Below are 21,097 nucleotides of genomic sequence, written 5' to 3'. Positions count from 1 at the left end.
TATCATCATCAATCGTATTTATTGAGCGCTTACTGTGTGCAGAGCACTGTACTAAGCGCTTGGGAAGTACAAGTTGGCAACATATAGAGACAGTCCCTACCCAACAGTGGGCTCACAGTCTAGAAGGGGGAGACAGAGAACAAAACCAAACATATTAACAAAATAAAAAATAATAAAAACAATGTAAAGCTTTGTGGTTCACTGTTAATGGGAAAACACTGACTCAAACTTGAAGCCGAAGCTTTGTATGGGACGGGGACCGAGTCCAGTTGGATAATCAATCAATCGTATTTATTGAGCGCTTACTGTGTGCAGAGCACTGTACTAAGCACTTGGGAAGTACAAGTCGGCAACACATAGAGACAGTCCCTACCCAACAGCGGGCTCACAGTCTAGAGGGGGGAGACAGACAACAAAACCAAACATACTAACAAAATAAAATAAATAATCCTGTCATGCCACTACTGGAACAGTCCCTCAGGCTTGAATATGAAGTTACTGAGGGTGGAATTTATGGAATTTCCCTTGCTAGATTTTGCCTGATAATGGGACCCGAGACTTCCTAATCTTACGGAATTTATTAACTTGAACACTACCACACGAAGCATCTGCCCACCAGGAGTCAGCCTCGCTACAGGTTGGGACAAACCTCATGTCATTTAATAATGATGGCATTTGTTAAGCGCCTACTACGTGCGAAGCACTGCTCTAAGCGCTGGGGTGGATACAAGATGATGGGGTTGTCCCCCGTGGGGCTCACAGTCTTCATCCCCATTTTACAGGTGAGGTCACCGAGGCCCAGAGAAGTGAAGTGACTCGCCCAAAATCACACAGCTGACAAGTGGCGGAGCCGGGATTAGAACCCGTGACCTCTGCCTCCCCAGCTCGGGCTCTTTCCACTGAGCTAGTGGGCTTGGAAGTCAGAAGGACCTGGGTTCTAATCCCAAGGCTACATCAATCAATCAATCGCATTTATTGAGCGCTTACTGTGTGCAGAGCACTATACTAAGCGCTTGGGAAGTACAAGTTGGCAACATAGAGAGACAGTCGCAGACAAGTGGAGGAGCCGGGAAGACTTTGAATACCTGTTCCCTTCTAGACTGTGAGCCCACTGTTGGGTAGGGACCGTCTCTATATGTTGCCAACTTGTACTTCCCAAGCACTTAGTACAGTGCTCTGCACACAGTAAGTGCTCAATAAATACGGTCGATTGATTTATTGTTCCCCCTACCACTTGGACTGTGATTAACTTGAACCAGCCCAGCGCTTAGTACAGTGCCCGGCACATAGTAAGCACTTAACAAGTATGATAATTATTATTATTATTGTTGTATGCACCCCAGTGCTTGGCACACAGTAAGCACTTAACAAATACCACAATTATTATTATTAACTCTCCTGTACTCTTTAGTTCAGTGCTCCGCCCTAAGTGCTCAATAAATATAATTGACTGATTCTGCAGTGGCTGTGGAAATTCCCGCTGGCCTTGCTCTTTCTCTGGCCCCCTTTTCTTTCACCTCTCACCTTCCAAAAATTAAAACAGGGTACACTGAGGTAAGGGACCCCCGGTAGAGTCTTTCTTGTGGAACTATGGAATTATTTGTGGAATTGCGGTGCCGTATTAATTGGACACGTTCTCCTAACGAGCATGCGGGGACAGAGGGAAATCTACATTGGATGTTTACCCAGTTAAAAGCAATTCTTTTGGGGACTCTTTCAGTTCATTTTGAGATACACAAAAATTAAGGAGAGAGACCATCTGGTTTTTCATGTTTTTATTTCTGCAGCAGCTCAAAATAAAGCTTTGCTTTCTTTTAAAAGAATAAAAATTTGCTTTTTATCTAGAATAAAATATAGATTTCTGTAGCTTTCCAGATAAAATTAGTGCATGTGCGTGTGTGCGTGCGTGTGTGTGAGCTCTTCTCATTTTCTCTTCCAAGTTTAGATTTTTGGCATTTGTCATTCACAAGCTGCAGCTAGGGTGATTCTGATTCTGGGGACTTTTCCATTTGATGTTTCAAAATATGAACATTTGGAACTTGGTTTTTTTCTTTAGTTTTTTTTTTATTTCCAGACTACCCTGTGACAATCCTTGTTGGAGAAGCAGCATGGTTTAGTGGATAGAACACGGGCTGGGAGTCAGAAGGACCTGGGTTCTAATCCCAGTTCTGCCACTTGTCTGCTGTGTGACTTGGGCAAGTCACTTCTCTGTGCCTCAGTTATCTCATCTGTAAGATGGAGATTAAGACTGTGAGCCCCATGTGGGACAGGGACTGTGTCCAACCCGATTATCCTGTGTCTACCCCAATGTTTGGGACAGTTCCTGGCACAGAGTAATAGCTTAACAAATGCCGTTAAAAAAGAGATAAAATTAGACTCTCTTGCTATGCTCTAGCTCACCAGTTGTCCAGGATTTGAAGTGAAGAGTGGGTTACAGCTCACAGCTGAGATTTTGCTGATGCTTATGCAAACAGACAGGCTCCTAGGAATCCCCCCAAAATGGGACCTTCCTAACCATCTCATAGCAAATGGTTTCCTGAAGTGTGCATTTTTCCAGTCTTTCTAACCCAGTTATTGACTTTGCGTGTGTATCATGGCGTTTTGCATAGAGCTCGGGCCTGGAAGTCCGAAGGTCATGGACTCTAATCCCGGCTCCGCCACTTCTCTGCTGTGTAACCCTGTGCAAATCTATGTGCCTCAGTTCCCTCATCTGTAAAATGGGGATTGGGACTGCGAGCCCCACATGGGACAGGGACTGCCTCCAACTTGATTTGCTTGTATCCACCCCAGCGCTTAGTACAGTGACTGGCACATAGTGCTTAACAATTACTATTATTATTAGAATATCCCCTTTCCATTGAGACCAGTCTACCATTCTAGTCCTGTACTCTTCCATGTCACCCTAACGTACACTCTGCCTACTTTGAAATTGCAAGAGAATAAATTTTTCTTTTAATTTGGAGAAACGGTGGTCTTGATCAACTGGTATGGTAAACAATCCCAACTCTTTAGATCCTTTGATGACGCTGAATTCTCTCCCTGGAACAGGCCAGGCCAATTTTAAAAATGCCAGGACCAAAGCAAGGTACTGTGATAAGCAGATTTAATTTTGAGCAGGGAACGGGACCTCCTACAGGAGGTAGGTGTATGAAAGAGACAGACATACCACAATAATGGTCTTCATTCAGACAACCCTTCTCAACTACCTGTAGCATAAAACCTGAGCCCTTAACCTACAATCCCCAGCAGGCTGACACCCAAACTGTGCACGGAGAATTAAAGCGATAATCACTCTCCTGCAATGATTTTTCCCGGCCTCTGTTTTTCTCTCTGTGAAATGGGAGGAATAAGATACAAGTCAACCTTCCAGAGACTCACTGAGGTACAATCGCCTCTATTTTCCCGATTTCTGAAATTCTTCAGAAGTGTAAGCTCTTCACTGCTCTTCCTCTGGAGTTTCCAAATAGGTGCCATAGCCAAAGTCAATGAATGTGCTGGAAGGACTTCCAGGAACTTCTCTCGGCCCAAGTTTAATAATAATAACGATGATGGTATTTATTAAGCGCTTACTATGTGGCAAGCACTTGGGTAGATAAAAGCTAATCAGGGTGGACCTAGTCCCCGTCTCACGTGGGGCTCACAGCCCATTTTACAGATGATGTAACTAAGGCACAGAGATGTGAAGCCACCTGCCAAAGGTCACACAGCAAAGTAGAGGAACCGGTTTTAAAATCCCGGTCCTTCTGATTCCCAGGCCAGTGCTCTGTCCACTAGGCCACGCTGCTTCCGAGTTTCCAGGCAGGCTGCTATTCCAACAACTCAGGGAATCCCTGGGGGAAACAGGGCACCAGAAGCAGACACAGCTCTCAATCCTTTGTCAGAATTCAGTTTTGGATCTTGCACTCAAATTAGGTAGAGAAACTTGGACGGATTCCAGATGAAAGCAACTGAAATGATTAAAGGTTTGGGAAATGGGTCTTCTGAGGAAAGGCTGAAAGGATTTTACTTACTCATTCTACAGAAGAAAAGGCCAATGAGGGACTTGAAAACAGTCTTCAAGAATATGAAGGAATATTGTATAAGTAATGGTGTTTCCCCTGAGGTCAGATAAGGAAAAAAACAAGCTGAAGCAGGAAGGATTTAAGTTACAAACTAGGGATATCCTCGTTTATATAAGCTTATATAAGCTGTCCTACTGAGAGCTCACCTCCTTCAAGAGACCTTCCCAGACTGAGCCCCATTTTTCCTCTCCTCCTCCCCATCCCCGCCCCCCCACCTCCTTCCCCTCCCCACAGCACCTGTATATATGCTTGTACAGATTTATTACTCTATTTGTTTTACTTGTACATATTTGCTATTCTATTTATTTTGTTAACGATGAGCATCTAGCTTTAATTCTATTTGTTCTGACGACTTGACACCCGTCCACATGCTTTCTTTTGTTGTCAGTCTCCCCCTTCTAGACTGTGAGCCCGTTGTTGGGTGGGGACCGTCTCTATATGCTGCCGACTGGTACTTCCCAAGCGCTTAGTCCAGTGCTCTGCACACAGTAAGCGCTCAATAAATATGACTGAATGAATGAATAAGTCCCCTAGAGCAGGAAAGCCCTGCAGTCGTCCCCAAAAGACACCCTCAATGCGTCTGGAGGGATTACTCCCCCTCCTCAAGCAGGACACCCGCCCACCCACATATATACCTGCAGGTCTGGCCTGTCGCCTGGGACAGCGTGAAGGAGTTGAAGCCCCAGGAGACCCTCTCAGAAGACCCTGACTCACCTTTGGTTTATAAATTATTTATTTATTTTACTTGTACATATCTATTCTATTTATTTTGTTAGTATGTTTGGTTTTGTTCTCTGTCTCCCCCTTTTAGACTGTGAGCCCGCTGTTGGGTAGGGACTGTCTCTATATGTTGCCAACTTGTACTTCCCAAGCGCTTAGTACAGTGTTCTGCACACAGTAAGCGCTCAATAAATATGATTGAGGATGATGACGATAGAGCACGGAAGACAGCCTCCAAACTCGGAAGGGGAGAAGTGAGGTCAGAGATCATGCTTCCCCTCCCTCTTCCTTCCCCCAAATCCCTTGACAGAGACACAACTACCTAAGGCCTCTGGGAAAATCCTAGCTCCTTTAGGACAGAGAACCCCATCAAGGAGCATATGGGGAACTGGTTTTTTGTTTTGTTTTGTTTTATTTTTTAAAGGGTGACAAGTCAAGGCTTTCAGCAATCCTACCCTGGGCTGGGAGAGAGGCAGTGGGGAAAGGGAAGGCTTTTTCCCAGATGCGGTTATCGGTTAAACTGGAGAGAGGGCTCCATAGTCTTCATCAATCAATCAATCAATCGTATTTCTTGAGCGCTTACTGTGTGCAGAGCACTGTACTAAGCGCTTGGGAAGTACAAGTTGGCAGCATATAGAGACAGTCCCTACCCAACACTGGGTTCACAGTCTAAAAGGGGGAGACAGAGAACAAAACCAAACATACTAACAAAATAAAATAAATAGAATAGATATGTACAAGTAAAATAGAGTAATAAATATGTACAAACATATATACATATATACAGTTATATACATATCTTCATATACATCATGATGTAATGATATTACGTGGCCCGCCCACCCTGCAAATTCCCTGGGCCCATGGGGGGAAAGGGCCTGAGAGGATATACAATTATGCTATTGATGCCTGTTTACTTGTTTTGATGCCTGTCTCCCCCCTTCTAGACTCTAAGCCCATTATTGGGCAGGGATTGTCTCTGTTGCTGAATTGTATTTTCCAAGCGCTTAGTGCAGTGCTCTGCACACAGTGAGCGCTCAATAAATACGATTGAATGAATGAATAATTGACAGCCAATGCCTAGTCATCCTTTGCTTGTATCTACCCCAGCTTTTAGTACAGTGCCTGGCACATAGTAAGTGCTTAACAAATACCATTAAGAAAGAAACAAAAAACCAAATACAGCATGCTGCCTTGTATGACCTTGATGGCCTGTACTCTGCCAAGTGCTTAGTACAGTGCTCCCTGCATAGTTTGCGCTCAATAAACACGATTGATGGATGGTGGATGAAGTGAACTCGCCCCTGAAACAGTGCAGTTATGTACAAGATTTTTTTTTTCAGTGATTATCAGTAGGAAATGTTTGAGGGGAACTCTGTAGAAGAAAAAAGAGGTAATGTAAAGAATGGTAGAAAGTGATGTGTTCAGGAATCATTGTTATTGATCTCTCATGATGTCAATTCCTTTGTTGAAAGGAAGAAAAATCGTTGATGACGTGTAAATTTCAAAGTTCATTATGTATTAGCGGGTGGAATTTATTGTGTGCTTACTCTGTGTGGAGCACTATACTAAGCTTTTAAGAGAGTACAACATGATTCCATGCCCTAAAGGAATTTATAATCCACTGAGGGAAAGCTGTCAGAGACGGGATTCAAGCTGTGGCTAACAGGAGAAACTGCAGTCTGAATGCAGTGCCCTAAACCATTCGGCCATGCTAATTTTATAATTACTGAACTTTCCATTGGAAGTATTCTAATTAAAAAGCTAAGGGCTGGCAAAGGGGCTTAGTGTTTCGGCAAAACAACAAATCTTCCCCCTGGAGGATTATGTTGAGGCCTCCCAAACCAGCAGTAGTGTTGGAGCAGAGACAGGATCCAGACTTGAGCATGGTTATCGCTCAGTCGGGTTGATCTGTAGACTAGAATTAATAATAATAATAATAATAATAATAATAATAGCATTTATTAAGCGCTTACTATGTGCAAAGCACTGTTCTAAGCGCTGGGGGGGATACAAGGTGATCAGATTGGCCCACTTGGGGCTCACAGTCTTAATCCCCATTTTACAGATGAGGTAACTGAGGCACAGAGAAGTTAAGTGACTTGCCCAGAGTCACACAGCTGACAATTGGCCGAGTCGGGATTCGAACCCATGACCTCTGACTCCCAAGCCCGTGCTCTTTCCACTGAGCCACGCTGCTTCCCCTTCAATAATAATAATAATGATGGCATTTATTAAGCGCTTACTATGTGCAAAGCACTGTTCTAAGCACCGGGGAGGTTACAGGGTGATCGGGTTGTCCCACGGGGGGCTCACAGTCTTCATCCCCATTTTACAGATGAGGTAACTGAGGCCCAGAGAAGTTAAGTGATTTGCCCAAAGTCAGACAGCTGACATTTGGCGGAGGCCGGATTTGAACCCAAGACCTCTGACTCTAAAGCCCGTGCTCTTTCCACTGAGCCACACTTTAAGGACGAGGAGATGGGGCTATTAATGCACACCCCTATTGACGTTTGTTACAAAGCTATATGCCTCACCTAATGGCCTCAATCAGGTTTGTTCTTCCTGAGTGGTATCACGGCTAAAATTGGGTAGGGATTGTCTCTATCTGTTGCCAAATTGTACTTTCCAAGCGCTTAGTCCAGTGCTCTGCACACAGTAAGCGCTCAATAAATACGATTGAATGAATGAATAAAGTGGAATGTTTTCCTGACAATTTAATTTGAAAAGCCGGGACTGTAGACTTTTTACAAATCCTGTAATAACTTCTTAAGGCTCTGTTGGGCAAATCAAACGCTTCCGATCAATACCAAAAGAGTTACTCTCCAACCACATCACTTTCAACTTGCCAGAATCGGAAGCTGCAAGTATTGACAGAGTCAAGAAAACAGGTTTGGGATGATTTGCTGTCTCATAATCTAGGACCTCTGCTATTGCAGCCCCTTTATTTGATGCCCTAGTATGAGATCATGCTGATTATGGTATTTGTTAAGCACTTACTATGTGCCAAACGCTGTTCTAAATTGCTGGGGAATATGCGAAGCTAATTAAGTTGGACGCAGCCCCTGTCCCTTATGGGGCTTACAGTCTTAACTAGGAGGAAGTAAAATAAGTAAGTAAATAAATAAATAAATAAATAAATAAATAATGGTATTTGTTAAGTACTTACTATGTGCCAAGCACTGTACTTAGCACTGGGGTGGACACAAGCAAATCAAGTTGGATGCAGTCCCTATCCCATGTAATAATAATAATGATGGTATTTGTTAAGCGCTTACTATGTGCAAAGCACTGTCCTAAGCGCTGGGGAGGTTACAAGGTGATCAGGTTGTCCCATGGGGGGACCCTCACAGTTTTAATCCCCATTTTACAGATGAGGGACCTGAGGCACAGAGAAGTTAGGTGACTTGCCCAGCGTCACACAGCTGACAGTTGGCAGAGCCGGGATTTGAACCCATGACCTCCGACTCCAAAGCCCGGGCTCTTTCCACTGAGCCACGATGTGGGGCTCACTGTCTCAATCCCCATTTTACAGATGAGGTAACTGAGGCCCAGAGAAGTGGAGTAGGATTTGATCCCCATTTTACAATTGAGGAAACTGAGGCACAGAGAATAAAAGTGACTTGCCCAGGGTCACATGGCAAGAAATTGGCAGACCCAGGATTCGAACCCAGGCCCTTTGACTCCCAGGCCCATGCTCTTTCCACAAAGCCATGAGGAAAACCTCTATTTCAGATGGACTCACTGGGCAAGTCACTTAACTTCTCTGTGCCTCAGTTCCCTCATCTGTAAAATGGGGATTTAGACTGTAATTCCCACGAGGGACAACCTTGATTACTTTGTATCCTCCCTCTGGCCCCCTGTGCTTAGAACAGTGCCTGGCACATAGTAAGCGCTTAACAAATACCAACATCATCATTATTATTATTATTATTATTGTTATTTGTCTAAAAATGTCAGCAGTTGAAAATAAATGTGTAGATCTCAAACGGGTCACCCTGTTTCTCTTGTGGATTTTGGTTATGAAATTCCTTTCTAAGGGCTCATTCCGAGAGTTGAATTGGGAGATTTTTTATTATTAACTTTAGGAGCGGCATTTACATAGGACAGGACGTAAAATTAAATATTAAGCAGGTACCTCATTTATTATCGATGGCAATATTAATATTGATGCTATATTAAAAATTGATTAGGAAGCCTCCTCTTTTGCCAAGCATCAGGCACTTGGTGTCATTCTGGACAAGGGCCGCGAAGATAATCCTGTACTTTGTAGTTTGTTGTGGGCAGGGAACATGTCTACCCACTCTGTTATATTGTATCCTCCCAAGTACTTAGTACTCTGCTCTGCATGCACTAAGCGCTCAATAAACAATAATAATGATGGCATTTATTAAGCGCTTACTATGCACCAAGCACTGTTCTAAGCGCTGGGGAGGTTACAGGGTGATCAGGTTGTCCCATGGGGGCTCACAGTCTTAATCCCCATTTTCCAGATGAGGGAACTGAGGCCCAGAGAAGTTAAGTGACTTGCCCAAAGTCACACAGCTGACCATTGGCAGAGCAGGGATTTGAACCCATGACCTCTTGTCCACTGAGCCACGCTGCTTCTCTACAAGTGACTGATTGATTGATTGCGAAAATGAAAGACTGAATGAGCAACTTAGCGTCTCCATGGCCATTTTTCTCTGGCCTCACTGTCCTTTCAATCAATCAATCAATCGTATTTATTGAGCGCTTACTGTGTGCAGAGCACTGTACTAAGCGCTTGGGAAGTATAAGTTGGCAACACATAGAGACGGTCCCTACCCAACAGTGGGCTCACAGTCTTTCCTCCTCCTTTCGGACATTCCTGCCTCTCTGCAGCCTCCAGGGCCGCCCCCTCAATCACAATACCAATCGTGGCATCTGTTAATAATAAAATAATACCTGCGGTATCTGTTAAGCGCTTACTCTGTGCCAGGCACTGTACTAAGCGCTGGGGTGGATCCAAGGAAATCGAGCTGGACGCAGCCCCTGTCCCTCGTGGGGAGAACAGGGGCTTTTACAGATGAGGGAAATGAAGCACAGAGAAGTGAAGCGACTTGTCCCAGGTCACGCAGCAAAGTGGCGGAGCTGGGAGAGCTGGGATTAGGACCCTTGACCTTCTGACTCCTAGGCCTGTGTTCCGTCCATGACATCATGATGTTTTTCAAGCGGTTCAATTCGATTGTATTTATTGAGCGCTTCCTGCTTACCGTGCGCAGAGCACTGTACTAAGCGCTTGGGGGGGGTACAATATGACAATAAACAGCTTCCCTTGCATCAAGACCCTTGTTAGGCTAAGCACTGGGGTGGATTTGACACAATCGGATCAGAGAACCCCAATCCCAAAGGGGTCTACAGTCCAAGAAAGCAGATAATAATAATTAATAATAATAATAATAATAATGGTATTTGTTAAGCGCTATGCGCAAAGCACCGTTCTAAGCGCTGGGGAGGTTACAATATGACAATAAACAGCTTCCCTTGCATCAAGACCCTTGTTAGGCTAAGCACTGGGGTGGATTTGACACAATCGGATCAGAGAACCCCCATCCCAAAGGGGTCTACAGTCCAAGAAAGCAGATAATAATAATTAATAATAATAATAATGGTATTTGTTAAGCGCTATGCGCAAAGCACCGTTCTAAGCGCTGGGGAGGTTACAATATGACAATAAACAGCTTCCCTTGCATCAAGACCCTTGTTAGGCTAAGCACTGGGGTGGATTTGACACAATCGGATCAGAGAACCCCCATCCCAAAGGGGTCTACAGTCTGAGAAAGCAGGTAATAATAATAATGATGGTATTGTTCAAGTACTATGTGCAAAGCACCGTTCTAAGCACTGGGGAGGTTACAAGGTGATGAGGTTGTACCACGGGGGGCTCACAGTTTTAATCCCCATTTTACAGATGAGGTAATTGAGGCCCAGTGAAGTGACTTTCCCAAAGTCACACAGCTGACAGTTGGCGGAGGCAGGATTTGAACCCATGACCTCTGATTCCAAAGCCCGGGCTCTTTCCACTGAGCCACGCTGCTTCTCCAATCAACCCCCATTTTAGGGATGGGGAAGGGAAGGCGCAGTGGGGGTTACATTGTGGGCGGGGACCGTGCCTGCTTATTGTACTAATACTACCCATAATGGTGTTTAGGAAGCAGTGACTCTGTGCCAGACGCTGCACTAAGCGCTGGGGTGGACAGCAGGAAAGGGGGTTGTGCCCCATGGGGCTCAGTGCCTTGCTCCCCATTTTGCAGATGAGATGACTGAGGGGCAGAACTAGCCTCCCAAGCGCTGAGGACGGGGCTCAGCTCCCCCTAAGCCCTGCCCTCCAGGGTCTCGGTTTCTTTCTCTCCCGCTCCTTCTCTCTGTCTCTCTCTTCCTCTCTGTGTCTCTGTCTGCCTGTCTCTCTTTCTGTCTCTGTGTCTCTCTTTCTGTCTCTGTCTTTCTGTCTGTCTTTCTCTGTCTCCCTCTCTCGCTGTCTCTCTTTCTATCATCTCTTTCTCTCTGTATCTCTGTCTCTGTCTCCCTCTCTCTTTCTATCTCCGTGTCTCTTTCTATCTCTTTCTCTCTGTGTCTCTGTCTGTCTCTCTTTCTATCTCTGTCTCTCTTTCTTCTTTTTGTCTCTTTCTGTGTCGCCTCTCTGTCTATCTCTAGCTCTCTCTTTCTGTCTGTCTCCCTCTCCCTCTTTCTCTGTCCCTCCCTCTCTCTCTGTCTCTCTTTCTCTGTCTCCCTATCTCTCTGTCTCCCTCTCTCTATCTCCGTGTCTCTTTCTATCTGTCTCTTTCTCTCTGTGTCTCTGTCTCAGTCTCTCTGTTTCTATCTCTGTCTCTCTTTCTCTTTTTGTCTCTTTCTGTGTCGCCTCTCTGTGTCTCATCTCTCGCTCTCTTTCTGTGTGTCTCCCTCTCCCTCTTTCTCTGTCCCTCCTTCTCTGTCTCTTTCTCTCTGTCTCCCTCTCTCTCTGTCTGTCTCTGTCTCCCTCTCTCTTTCTATCTCCGTGTCTCTTCCTATCTCTGTCTTTCTCTCTGTGTCTCTGTCTCAGTCTCTCTGTTTCTATCTCTGTCTCTCTTTTTGTCTCTTTCTGTGTCGCCTCTCTGTCTGTCTCTCGCTCTCTTTCTGTGTCTCTGTCTCTATTTCTCTGTCTTTCTGTCACCCTCTCACTTTCTATCTCTGCCTGTCTCTCTCTCTGTCTATCTCTCTGTGTGTCTCTCTTGTCCTCCTATCTCTCGCTGTCTCTCATTCTGTGTCTCTGTCTCCCTCCCTGTCTCTCTCTCTCTCTCTCTCTCTCTCTCTCTCTCTCTGGTCCCCTCTCAGTTCAGTGCTTTGCACATAGTAAGCGCTTAATAAATGCCATCATCATTATTATTATTATTATTATTCTGTGTCCCCGGGTCTCTGTGCCCCCGGCGGGCCCGAGGACCCCACTCTCCGTCGCCCCCCCCCCCCACATACCCACCCCCGCACACATTCATTCATTCATTCAATCGGATTTATTGAGCGCTTACTGTGCGCAGGGCACTGTACTAAGCGCTTGGGAAGTCCAGGTTGGCAACATATAGGGACGGTCCCTACCCAACAGCGGGCTCACAGGCTAGAAATACACACCCACCCACCCACACAAACACACACACCCCACACACACGTGCTGCCCGCACCTTTCCGCGGCTCCCCCCACACACACACACGTGCCGCCCGCACCTTTCCATGCCCCCCACCACACACACACACACACACACACCCCCAGCGTGGCTCAGTGGCAAGAGCCCGGGTTTTGGAGCCGGAGATCATGGGTTCAAATCCCGCTCCGCCCCTTGTCAGCTGGGTGACCTTGGGCAAATCACTTCGCTTCTCTGGGCCTCAGTGCCCTCACCTGTAAAATGGGGATGAAGCCTGTGAGCCCCCCCGGGGGGAGCACGGGATCACCTTGTAACCTTCCCGGCGCTTAGGACGGGGCTTGGCGCATAGTAAGCGCTTAATCAAGGCCATCAGCAGCAGCATCAGCGTCATCACCCACACACGCACACACCCCCACACGTGCTGCCAGTACCTTTCCGCGCACACACACACACACACACACTCACACACGTACGCACACGCGCATACACGCACACACACAGACACACAACAGAGGCACAGAGACACACACACACACACGTATGCACGCGCACAGACACGCGCATACACGCACACACACAGAGCGACACCCCACAGAGACACACACGTATGCACGCGCACAGACACGCACACACAGAGACACACAACAGAGACACACAGACCCACACACACACACACACACACACAGACCCGGGCAAGATGCAGCCTGTGGGCAGTGCCAACGGGGCGTCCGGACAACAGCCCGGGGGCTGCGGGGCTCCTCCTCCCCGGGACCCCTCCGGCCTTCAGCTCCACGTCAAAATGTGCAAGAAGATCGCCCAGCTTACCAAGGTAAGAGAACCAAAAAATATATATATTTATATATATATATATATATATATGAGTTAAGCGCTTACTACGTGCCAAGCACCGTTCTAAGCGCTGGGGAGGTTACAAGGTGATCAGGTTGGCCCCCCGGGGGGGGCTCACACAATTTTCATCCCCATTTTACTGTTGAGATCGCTGAGGCCCAGAGAAGTAAAGTGACTTGCCCCAAGTCGCCCAGCTGACAGTCGGCGGAGCCGGGATTTGAACCCACGACCTCCGACTCCAAAGCCCGGGCTCTTTCCACTGAGCCACGCTGCTCCTCCCAGGCGGCCAAACCATAGCCCGCCCGCCCTTCGGGACTGGGAGCCCGCTGTTGGGTAGGGACCGTCTCTATATGTGGCCAGCTTGGACTTCCCAAGCGCTTAGTCCAGTGCTCTGCGCATAGTAAGCGCTCAATAAATACGATTGAATGAATGAATGAATATAGCTATAATTCTATTTATAATAATAATAATGGCATTTTATTAAGCGCTTACTATGTGCAAAGCACTGTTCTAAGCGCTGGGGAGGTTACAAGGTGATCAGGTTGTCCCACTGGGGGCTCACAGTCTTCACCCCCATTTTACAGATGAGGGAACTGAGGCCCAGAGAAGTGAAGTGACTTGCCCAGAGTCACCCAGCTGACAAGTGGCGGAGCCGGGATTTGAACCCATGACCTCTGACTCCAAAGCCCGGGCTCTTTCCATTGAGTTCTGGCGACTTTGACACCTGTCTCCATGTTTGGTTTTGTTGTCTGTCTCCCCCTTCTAGACTGGGAGCCCACTGTTGGGTAGGGACCGTCTCTATATGTTGCCACCTTGGACTTCCCAAGCGCTTAGTACAGTGCTCTGCACACAGTGAGCGCTCAATAAATACGATTGAATGAATGAATGAATGCACAGACTTTATGGATGCCCCATCCCTGCCTGAACAGTGCGTGTCCTTGAAACCCGAAGCAGATTCCTTCCTGGGCCAAGCTAGGAATCGGGGGTTGGGGGGAGGACTTGGTCATCTCTCATCTTGCTCCGCTAATCGTATCATTATGGTGTTTATTATGGTAGCTGTTAAACGCTTACTACGTGCCAAGCACTGTCCCGAGCGCTGGGGTAGATTCAAGGTCATCGGGTTGTCCCACGGCGGGCCGGCAGTCTTCATCCCCATTTGACAGGTGAGGGAACTGAGGCTCGGAAAGGTGAAGTGACCGGCCCAAGGTGTCACAGCAGTCGAGCTAGACTGTGAGCCCGCTGTTGGGTAGGGACCGTCTCTATATATTGCCAACTTGTACTTCCCAAGCGCTTAGTACAGTGCCCTGCACACAGTAAGCGCTCAATAAATCCGATTGAATGAATGAATGAGCGGAAGAACCAGGATTAGAACTCACGTCCTCTGACTCTCAAACCAAAGCTCTTTCCACCAAGCCGTGCTAATGGAGTAGCGCCTTGAATATCTTGACTTTGCTGAATTGCAGTCTGTTACAGCTCAGATCATAATAATATTACATAGTACTTGCATGAACACACTCGGATGCATTTGTTTAAACAATTCTGCTCGAGTTTAGCCCTTAAAGACATTAGAATCGAGGCCCTGCTTTAACAAGCGCTTTCATTTAGAAACCCATTCATATAATGATATGATTCACAAAATAAAAATTGCTAGCCACTAAATTGCTAACTCTCTTTCATTAAACTAAACACTATGCATAGATTTAACCAAATCCGATAAAGTCTCACTTTAAGGGCTGTTGACAAGTAAGGACCATTCAGACACCCCAAATTTGACTCCTAAGGTAAGGATAAGTATGGGCTAACTAATAATGATAATGTTGCTGCTACTACTATTACTACTACTACTACTACTACTAAGAAAAAAATAATAATTGTGCTGTTTGTTAAGCTCTTTCTTCAGTGCCAAGTACTGTTCTAAGTGCTGGGGTAGTTACAGTAAAATCAGTCCAAACATAGCCCCTTTCCCACATGGGGCTCACAGACCTAGTGGAAATCAGTCAGTGGCATAATAATGTAATAATTATTACATTATAATAATGTAATAATTATTACATTATAATAATGTAATAATGATAATAATCACCGTAGTATTTAAGTGCTTACTATGTGCCATGCACTTAACTAAGCACTACGGTAGAAACGAGAAGCAGCGTGAGAAGCAGATATGAGATAAGAGAAGCTGCCTGGCATAGTGGGTAAAGCAGGGGCCTTAGAGTCAGAAGGTCATGGGTTCTAATTCTGGCTCCACCACATGTCTGTTGTGTGACCTTGGGCAATTCATGTCACTTCACCTCTCTGTGCCTCAGATACATCAACTGTAAAATGGGGATTGAGACTGTGAGCCTCATGTGGGACAGGGACTGTGTCCAACCCAATTTCATTCATTCACTCAATCGTATTTATTGAGCGCTTACTGTGTGCAGAGCACTGTACTAAGTGCTTGGGAAGTACAAGTTGGCAACATATAAGCAACCCAATTTGCCTATATCCACCCCAGCACTTAGAACAGTGCTTGCCACGTAGTAAAGCCTTAACAAATACCACAATTATTTTTAGTATTATTATTATTATTATTACAAGATGATCAGTTTGGACACAGTCCTTATCCCACGTAGGACTCACAGTCTAAGGGAGGAGGAGGATGGGTATTTCATCCCCATTTTACTGATGAGGGAACTGAGGCACAGAGAAGCAAAGTGACTGAGACTGAGCCAGACTGAGCCCCTTCCTTCCCAGACTGAGCCCCTTCCTTCCTCTCCCCCTCGTCCCCCTCTCCATCCCCCCATTTTACCTCCTTCCCTTCCCCACAGCACCTGTATATATGTATATATGTTTGTACATATTTATTACCCTATTTATTTATTTTACTTGTACCTATCTATTCTATTTATTTTATTTTGTTAGTATGTTTGGTTTTGTTCTCTGTCACCCCCTTCTAGACTGTGAACCCACTGTTGGGTAGGGACTGTCTCTATATGTTGCCAGCTTGTACTTCCCAAGCACTTAGTACAGTGCTCTGCACACAGTAAGCGCTCAATAAATACGATTGATTGATTGATTGGTCCAAGTCCATAAACAGGCCAGTGGCAGAGCTGGGATTAGAACCCAGGACCCATGCTCTTTCCAGTAGACCACACTGCCAAGTACTTGGGAGAGTACATAGTAATAATTACTGTATTTAAGTGCTTAACTACTCTGTTTCTGGTATTTTTTGAGTGCTTACTGTGTGCAGAGCATTGAAATAATAATAGTAATTGTGGTATTTGTTAAGTGATTACTGTGGGCCAAGCACTCTTCTAAGCGCAGGGGTAGATACAAGGTCATCAGGTTGGACAAAGTCCCTGTCCCACGTGGGGCTCACAGTCTTTAATCCCTATTTTGCAAACGAGGGAACTGAGGCCCAGAGTAGTGAAGTGACTTGCCCAAGATCACCCAGGAGACAAGTGGCAGAGCCGGGATTAGAATCCATGACCTTCTGATTCCCAGGCCCGTGCTCTATCCACTAAGCCATGCTGCTTAGAGTTGGTAGACAGAGAGTGGGGGACTGGGAGCCAGGAGGTCTGGGTTCTAGTCCTATCTCTGCCACTGGTCTGCTGTGCAACCTTGGGCAAGTTCCTCAACTTCTCTGCATCTCAGCTTCCTCATCTAAAAAATGGGGAAAGATACCTGCCCTCCCCACCCCCTCCAACTCTTATTTAGACTGTGAGCTCCACGAAAGACAGGGGCTGTTTCCATTCTGGTTATCTTTTATAAGCTTCACTGCTTAGAACAGTGCTGCTGCGTATAGTAAATATTTCATCAATTCAGGAATTATTATTATTATAGGCCAGAGTTGAGGACAAAGCCCAAACCTCCATAACCAGAGTTTCCAGATGAACTGGGTAGGTCTGGAAAAAAAAAATCAATCAATCAGTGGTAAAATATTCCACTTTTAATAGGAAATCATAAGATTACAACCTTACAGTAACCACCGACAGACTCTGTAGACACCCTCTTATAGTTATGTAGAGAGTTTTATATATATAGATATAGCTATATCTACATATTTATATATTTATATATAGATAGATAGATAGGTATAGTTATATAGACAGAAGCAGCATGGCTCAGTGGAAAGAGCCCGGGCTGGGAGTCAGAGGTCATGGGTGCAGCGTGGCTCAGTGGGAGAGAGCACGGGCTTTGGAGTCAGAAGTCATGGGTTCAAATCCTGGCTCCTCCAGTTGACAGCTGTGTGACTTTGGGCAAGTCACTTAACTTCTCTGTGCCTCAGTGACCTCACCTGTAAAATGGGGATTAAGACTGTGAGCCCCCCGTGGGACAACCTGATCACCTTGTAACCTCCCCAGTGCTTAGAACAGTGCTTTGCACATAGTAAGCACTTAATAAATGCCATTATTATTATTATTATTATTATGGGTTCTAATCCTGGCTCCGCCACTTGTCAGCTGTGTGACTTAGGCCAAGTCACTTAACTTCTCTGGGCCTCAGTTCCCTCATCTGTAAAATGGGGATGAAGACTGTGAGCCCCTCGTGGAACAACCTGATCACCTTGTATCCCCCCCCCCAGCGCATTGAACAGTGCTTCGCACATAGTAAGCGCTTAACGAATACCGTCATTATTATTGTTATTATTATTCAACCGTCAAGGTTTTATCACCACCGGCCCAGAGATGACAGAGGAGGCACTGCCCTTTCTGGGGACAAGTTTGTCCAAGGAGTAAAGGAGGATATGGTAATTTATTTATTAATATCTGTGGTGTTTGTTAAGAATTTACTGTGTGCCAAACATTATTCTAGGCCTCTGGGTAGATAAAAGATAATCAAGGTAGGAGGGAGATCAGATGTTGAATCCCCATTTTGCAGAGGAGGGAGCTGAGGCATGGGCAAAGTTAAATGACGAGCCAGGATTAGAAACCAGGCCTTTGACTTTCAGGCCTATGGTCTGTCTATTGGGCCACACTAAAACAGTTAATTGCAAGATTTATGGTTTTCAAATGTGTGCTAGGTTTCTCTCACAGCATTAGATACTGGAACATTTTAGGTGGAACAATACAGTATTTACAGAGACAATGGTGTAATTACCACTAGAATATAATGACATGATGGGGAAGGCAGGCTGCTCATGTCCATCCTCTTTAGCACTGCTTGCGTGAGCTAGGTTGATTACTGTTGTTCCTTGAGGGAAAGGGAAAATACCATATCCTGGAAAGGTTCAGAAGTTGCTCTGAGCCCCACAAGGGAAACAAGATTTTCACAACTCGCTAAATCATTAAGCCAATTCCCTGTCCTCAGGCCCCATAAGCAATTTCTTTTGACGTCTGTGAATTCAGTTCCTGTCAGTAAAGCACCAGGCCTTTCCTTTCAAAAAAAAAAAAAACAAAACAAAAGCAAAACACAATTCCCTTTAACAGTAGAACCAACAGATGGATGGGTATTCATCTGCCCGCCTGGAGGCCGAAGGAAGGCAGCCTGGCTTGGTGGAAAGACTGACAGACTCTTAGTGGGATTTGACTCTATTCTGCAGTGGGACTTGCAGCAAGTCACTTAACTTTTGTCACTCAACTTCTCTGTGCTTTGGTTTCCTTATGTGTAATATGGGAATAAAACGCCACTTTATAGATCGTGACCCCCTTGTAGGATGAGGATTGTGTACTATCTGATTATCTTACATCTTTCCCAGCATTGAGCAGAATGCTTTTTCCCATAGTAAGTGCTTAACAAATACCATAGTTATTATTATCTTGGATATGAGATCTTCAAAGCTTGGAAAAGCCCCTTCCTACCTATATGGGGGCCTCCTCCAAGAGGCCTTCCCTGATTAACTCATTTCCCCACCCGCTTCTGCCGCTTCAGCACTTCCATATTACCTACGCACCAGGGTACTCAACCTTTAAGCACTTAGGAACTCCCCCAGATCAAACTCATGCACATATTTTTCAGTCCCGTTGGATCCTCCTCCCTGTAATTTATTTTTATGTTTGCCTCCTCCACCAGATAGTAGGTTAATCTATCGATGGCACTTACTGAGCACTTATTGTGTGCAGAGCACTGGGCTAAGAATTTAGGAGAGCACACTACAATAGAGTTGGTAGAAGAGATCTCTGCTCTCCAGAGATTAAGAGCTAGTAAACTCAAGGGCAGGAATCATGTCTGCTAACCCTGTTGTACTCTCCCTGGTACTTTAATAATTAGCACAGAGTAAGTGCTCAATAAGTACTATTAATAATAATAATAATAATGAGGGTATTTGTTAAGTGCTTGCTATGTGCCAAGCACTGTTCTAAGTGCTGGGGGAATACAAGGTGATCAGGTTGTCCCACATGGGGCTCACAGTCTTAATCCCCATTTTACAGATGAGGGAACTGAGGCACAGAGAAGTTAAGTGATTTACCCAAAGTCGCACAGCTAATAAGCGGCAGAGCCGGGATTAGAACCCGTAACCTCTGACTCCCAAGCCCGTGCTCTTTCTACTGAGCCACACTGCTACTATTGATTGATTAATAATTTTTCCCCAGACACATAGAAATGAATGAGGGTTCAGTGCATTCTGTTACCAGAGTAGCTCACAGGGGAAGGTAGGGAAGCAACATGGCTTTGTGGATAGAGCATGGTCCTGGGTTCTAATCCCGCACCGCCACTTGTCTGTTGTGTGACCTTGGGCAAGTCACTTCACCTCATGTGCCTCAGTTCCTTCATTTGTAAATTAGGGATTAAGAATGTGAATCCCACATGGGACCGGGACTGTGTCCAACTAAGATTAGTTTGTATCTACCCCAGTGTTCAGTACAGTGCCTGGCACATAGTAAGTGCTTAACAAATACCATTTTTTTTAAAAAAAAAGGTAAGCTGGCCAAATATGTGGGAAGATTTGAATGGTTTTGTGTCTCCATTTCTAAGGCCCTATTTTTTTGGATCACAAATACAAGTGTCAGAAATGTTTTGTAGTAATCATTATATTTGAGCCCACTGTTGGGTAGGGACTGTCTCTATATGTTGCCAACTTGTGCTTCCCAAGTGCTTAGTACAGTGCTGTAAACACAGTAAGCGCTCAATAAATATGATTGATTGATTATATTTGATTATAATTGATTGATTAATTGACAAACGGGTTAGCTTCCTTTTAAGGGGGGAAACGTTTAGGACTGGCCCGAGCAAGGCGTGCCACCGGTGTTCATCGTGCTAGGCTTTTCTCTGCCCTTGGTCCTCCCTCCAGACTTGCCATGCCAGTCCCTTCGGGCTTTCTGGAACAGAGCCTATCAGCCCAAGGAGGACTGTCCAATTAGCTGGTGATGTAACAGGAATAAATATGAGGGAGGAGATTAAGGAAAAAATGAATTTCAACATGTGGTTGGAGCCTAATTGAAACCCAATCCTGAGGAAGGGAAAAGATGGCCATTAACTCACCGAATCCTCTGACCTCTTGGATCCAATATGTTCCATGACCCTATGCTACAGTCATCCATTTATTTGGTCATATTTATTGAGCACTTACGGCGTGCGGAGCACGACGTTGCTCTATTAACCAGTGAATAGGTCTCCCTCCTACGTAGAGCCCTGTATGGAAAATGGACTGTCCCCAACCTGATTATCTTGACTCTACCCCCAATGTTTAGCACAGTGTTTGGCACAGAGGAAGCACTTAACCAATACCAAAAAAGGATAAAGAGGAAAACAAGATTCTACACTAAATATGGTGGGGGCAATTTGAAAAACTTGGGATGTAGGGGAGGTTGGTGTGACTACAATCACCAATCTTCCCACATTCATTCATTCATTGTCCTATTTATTGAGCGCTTACTGTGTGCAGAGCACTGTACTAAGCGCTTGGGAAGT

At 45.4% G+C, this 21,097-nt stretch overlaps 1 protein-coding gene across 3 annotated transcripts in view; it reads left to right on the top strand.

Moving 5' to 3' along the window:
* Positions 1-13,073: 13,073 nt before the first annotated feature.
* FAM184B (family with sequence similarity 184 member B) overlaps positions 13,074-21,097 on the top strand; it is a 76,861-nt gene continuing 68,837 nt past the window's right edge. For 2 of the 3 annotated variants that reach the window (XM_038753151.1, XM_038753150.1), the window contains exon 1: positions 13,074-13,244. In XM_038753151.1, coding sequence (XP_038609079.1) covers positions 13,113-13,244 — 132 coding nt within the window. In that variant the 5' untranslated portion in view covers positions 13,074-13,112. The remainder of the gene's footprint in view (positions 13,245-21,097) is intronic. The other variant, XM_038753149.1, reaches the window with a different exon arrangement.

This window comes from Tachyglossus aculeatus, chromosome 10 (assembly GCF_015852505.1).
Source record: "Tachyglossus aculeatus isolate mTacAcu1 chromosome 10, mTacAcu1.pri, whole genome shotgun sequence".
Taxonomy (NCBI): domain Eukaryota; kingdom Metazoa; phylum Chordata; class Mammalia; order Monotremata; family Tachyglossidae; genus Tachyglossus; species Tachyglossus aculeatus.
This window is presented reverse-complemented; position numbering and strand designations above follow the sequence as displayed.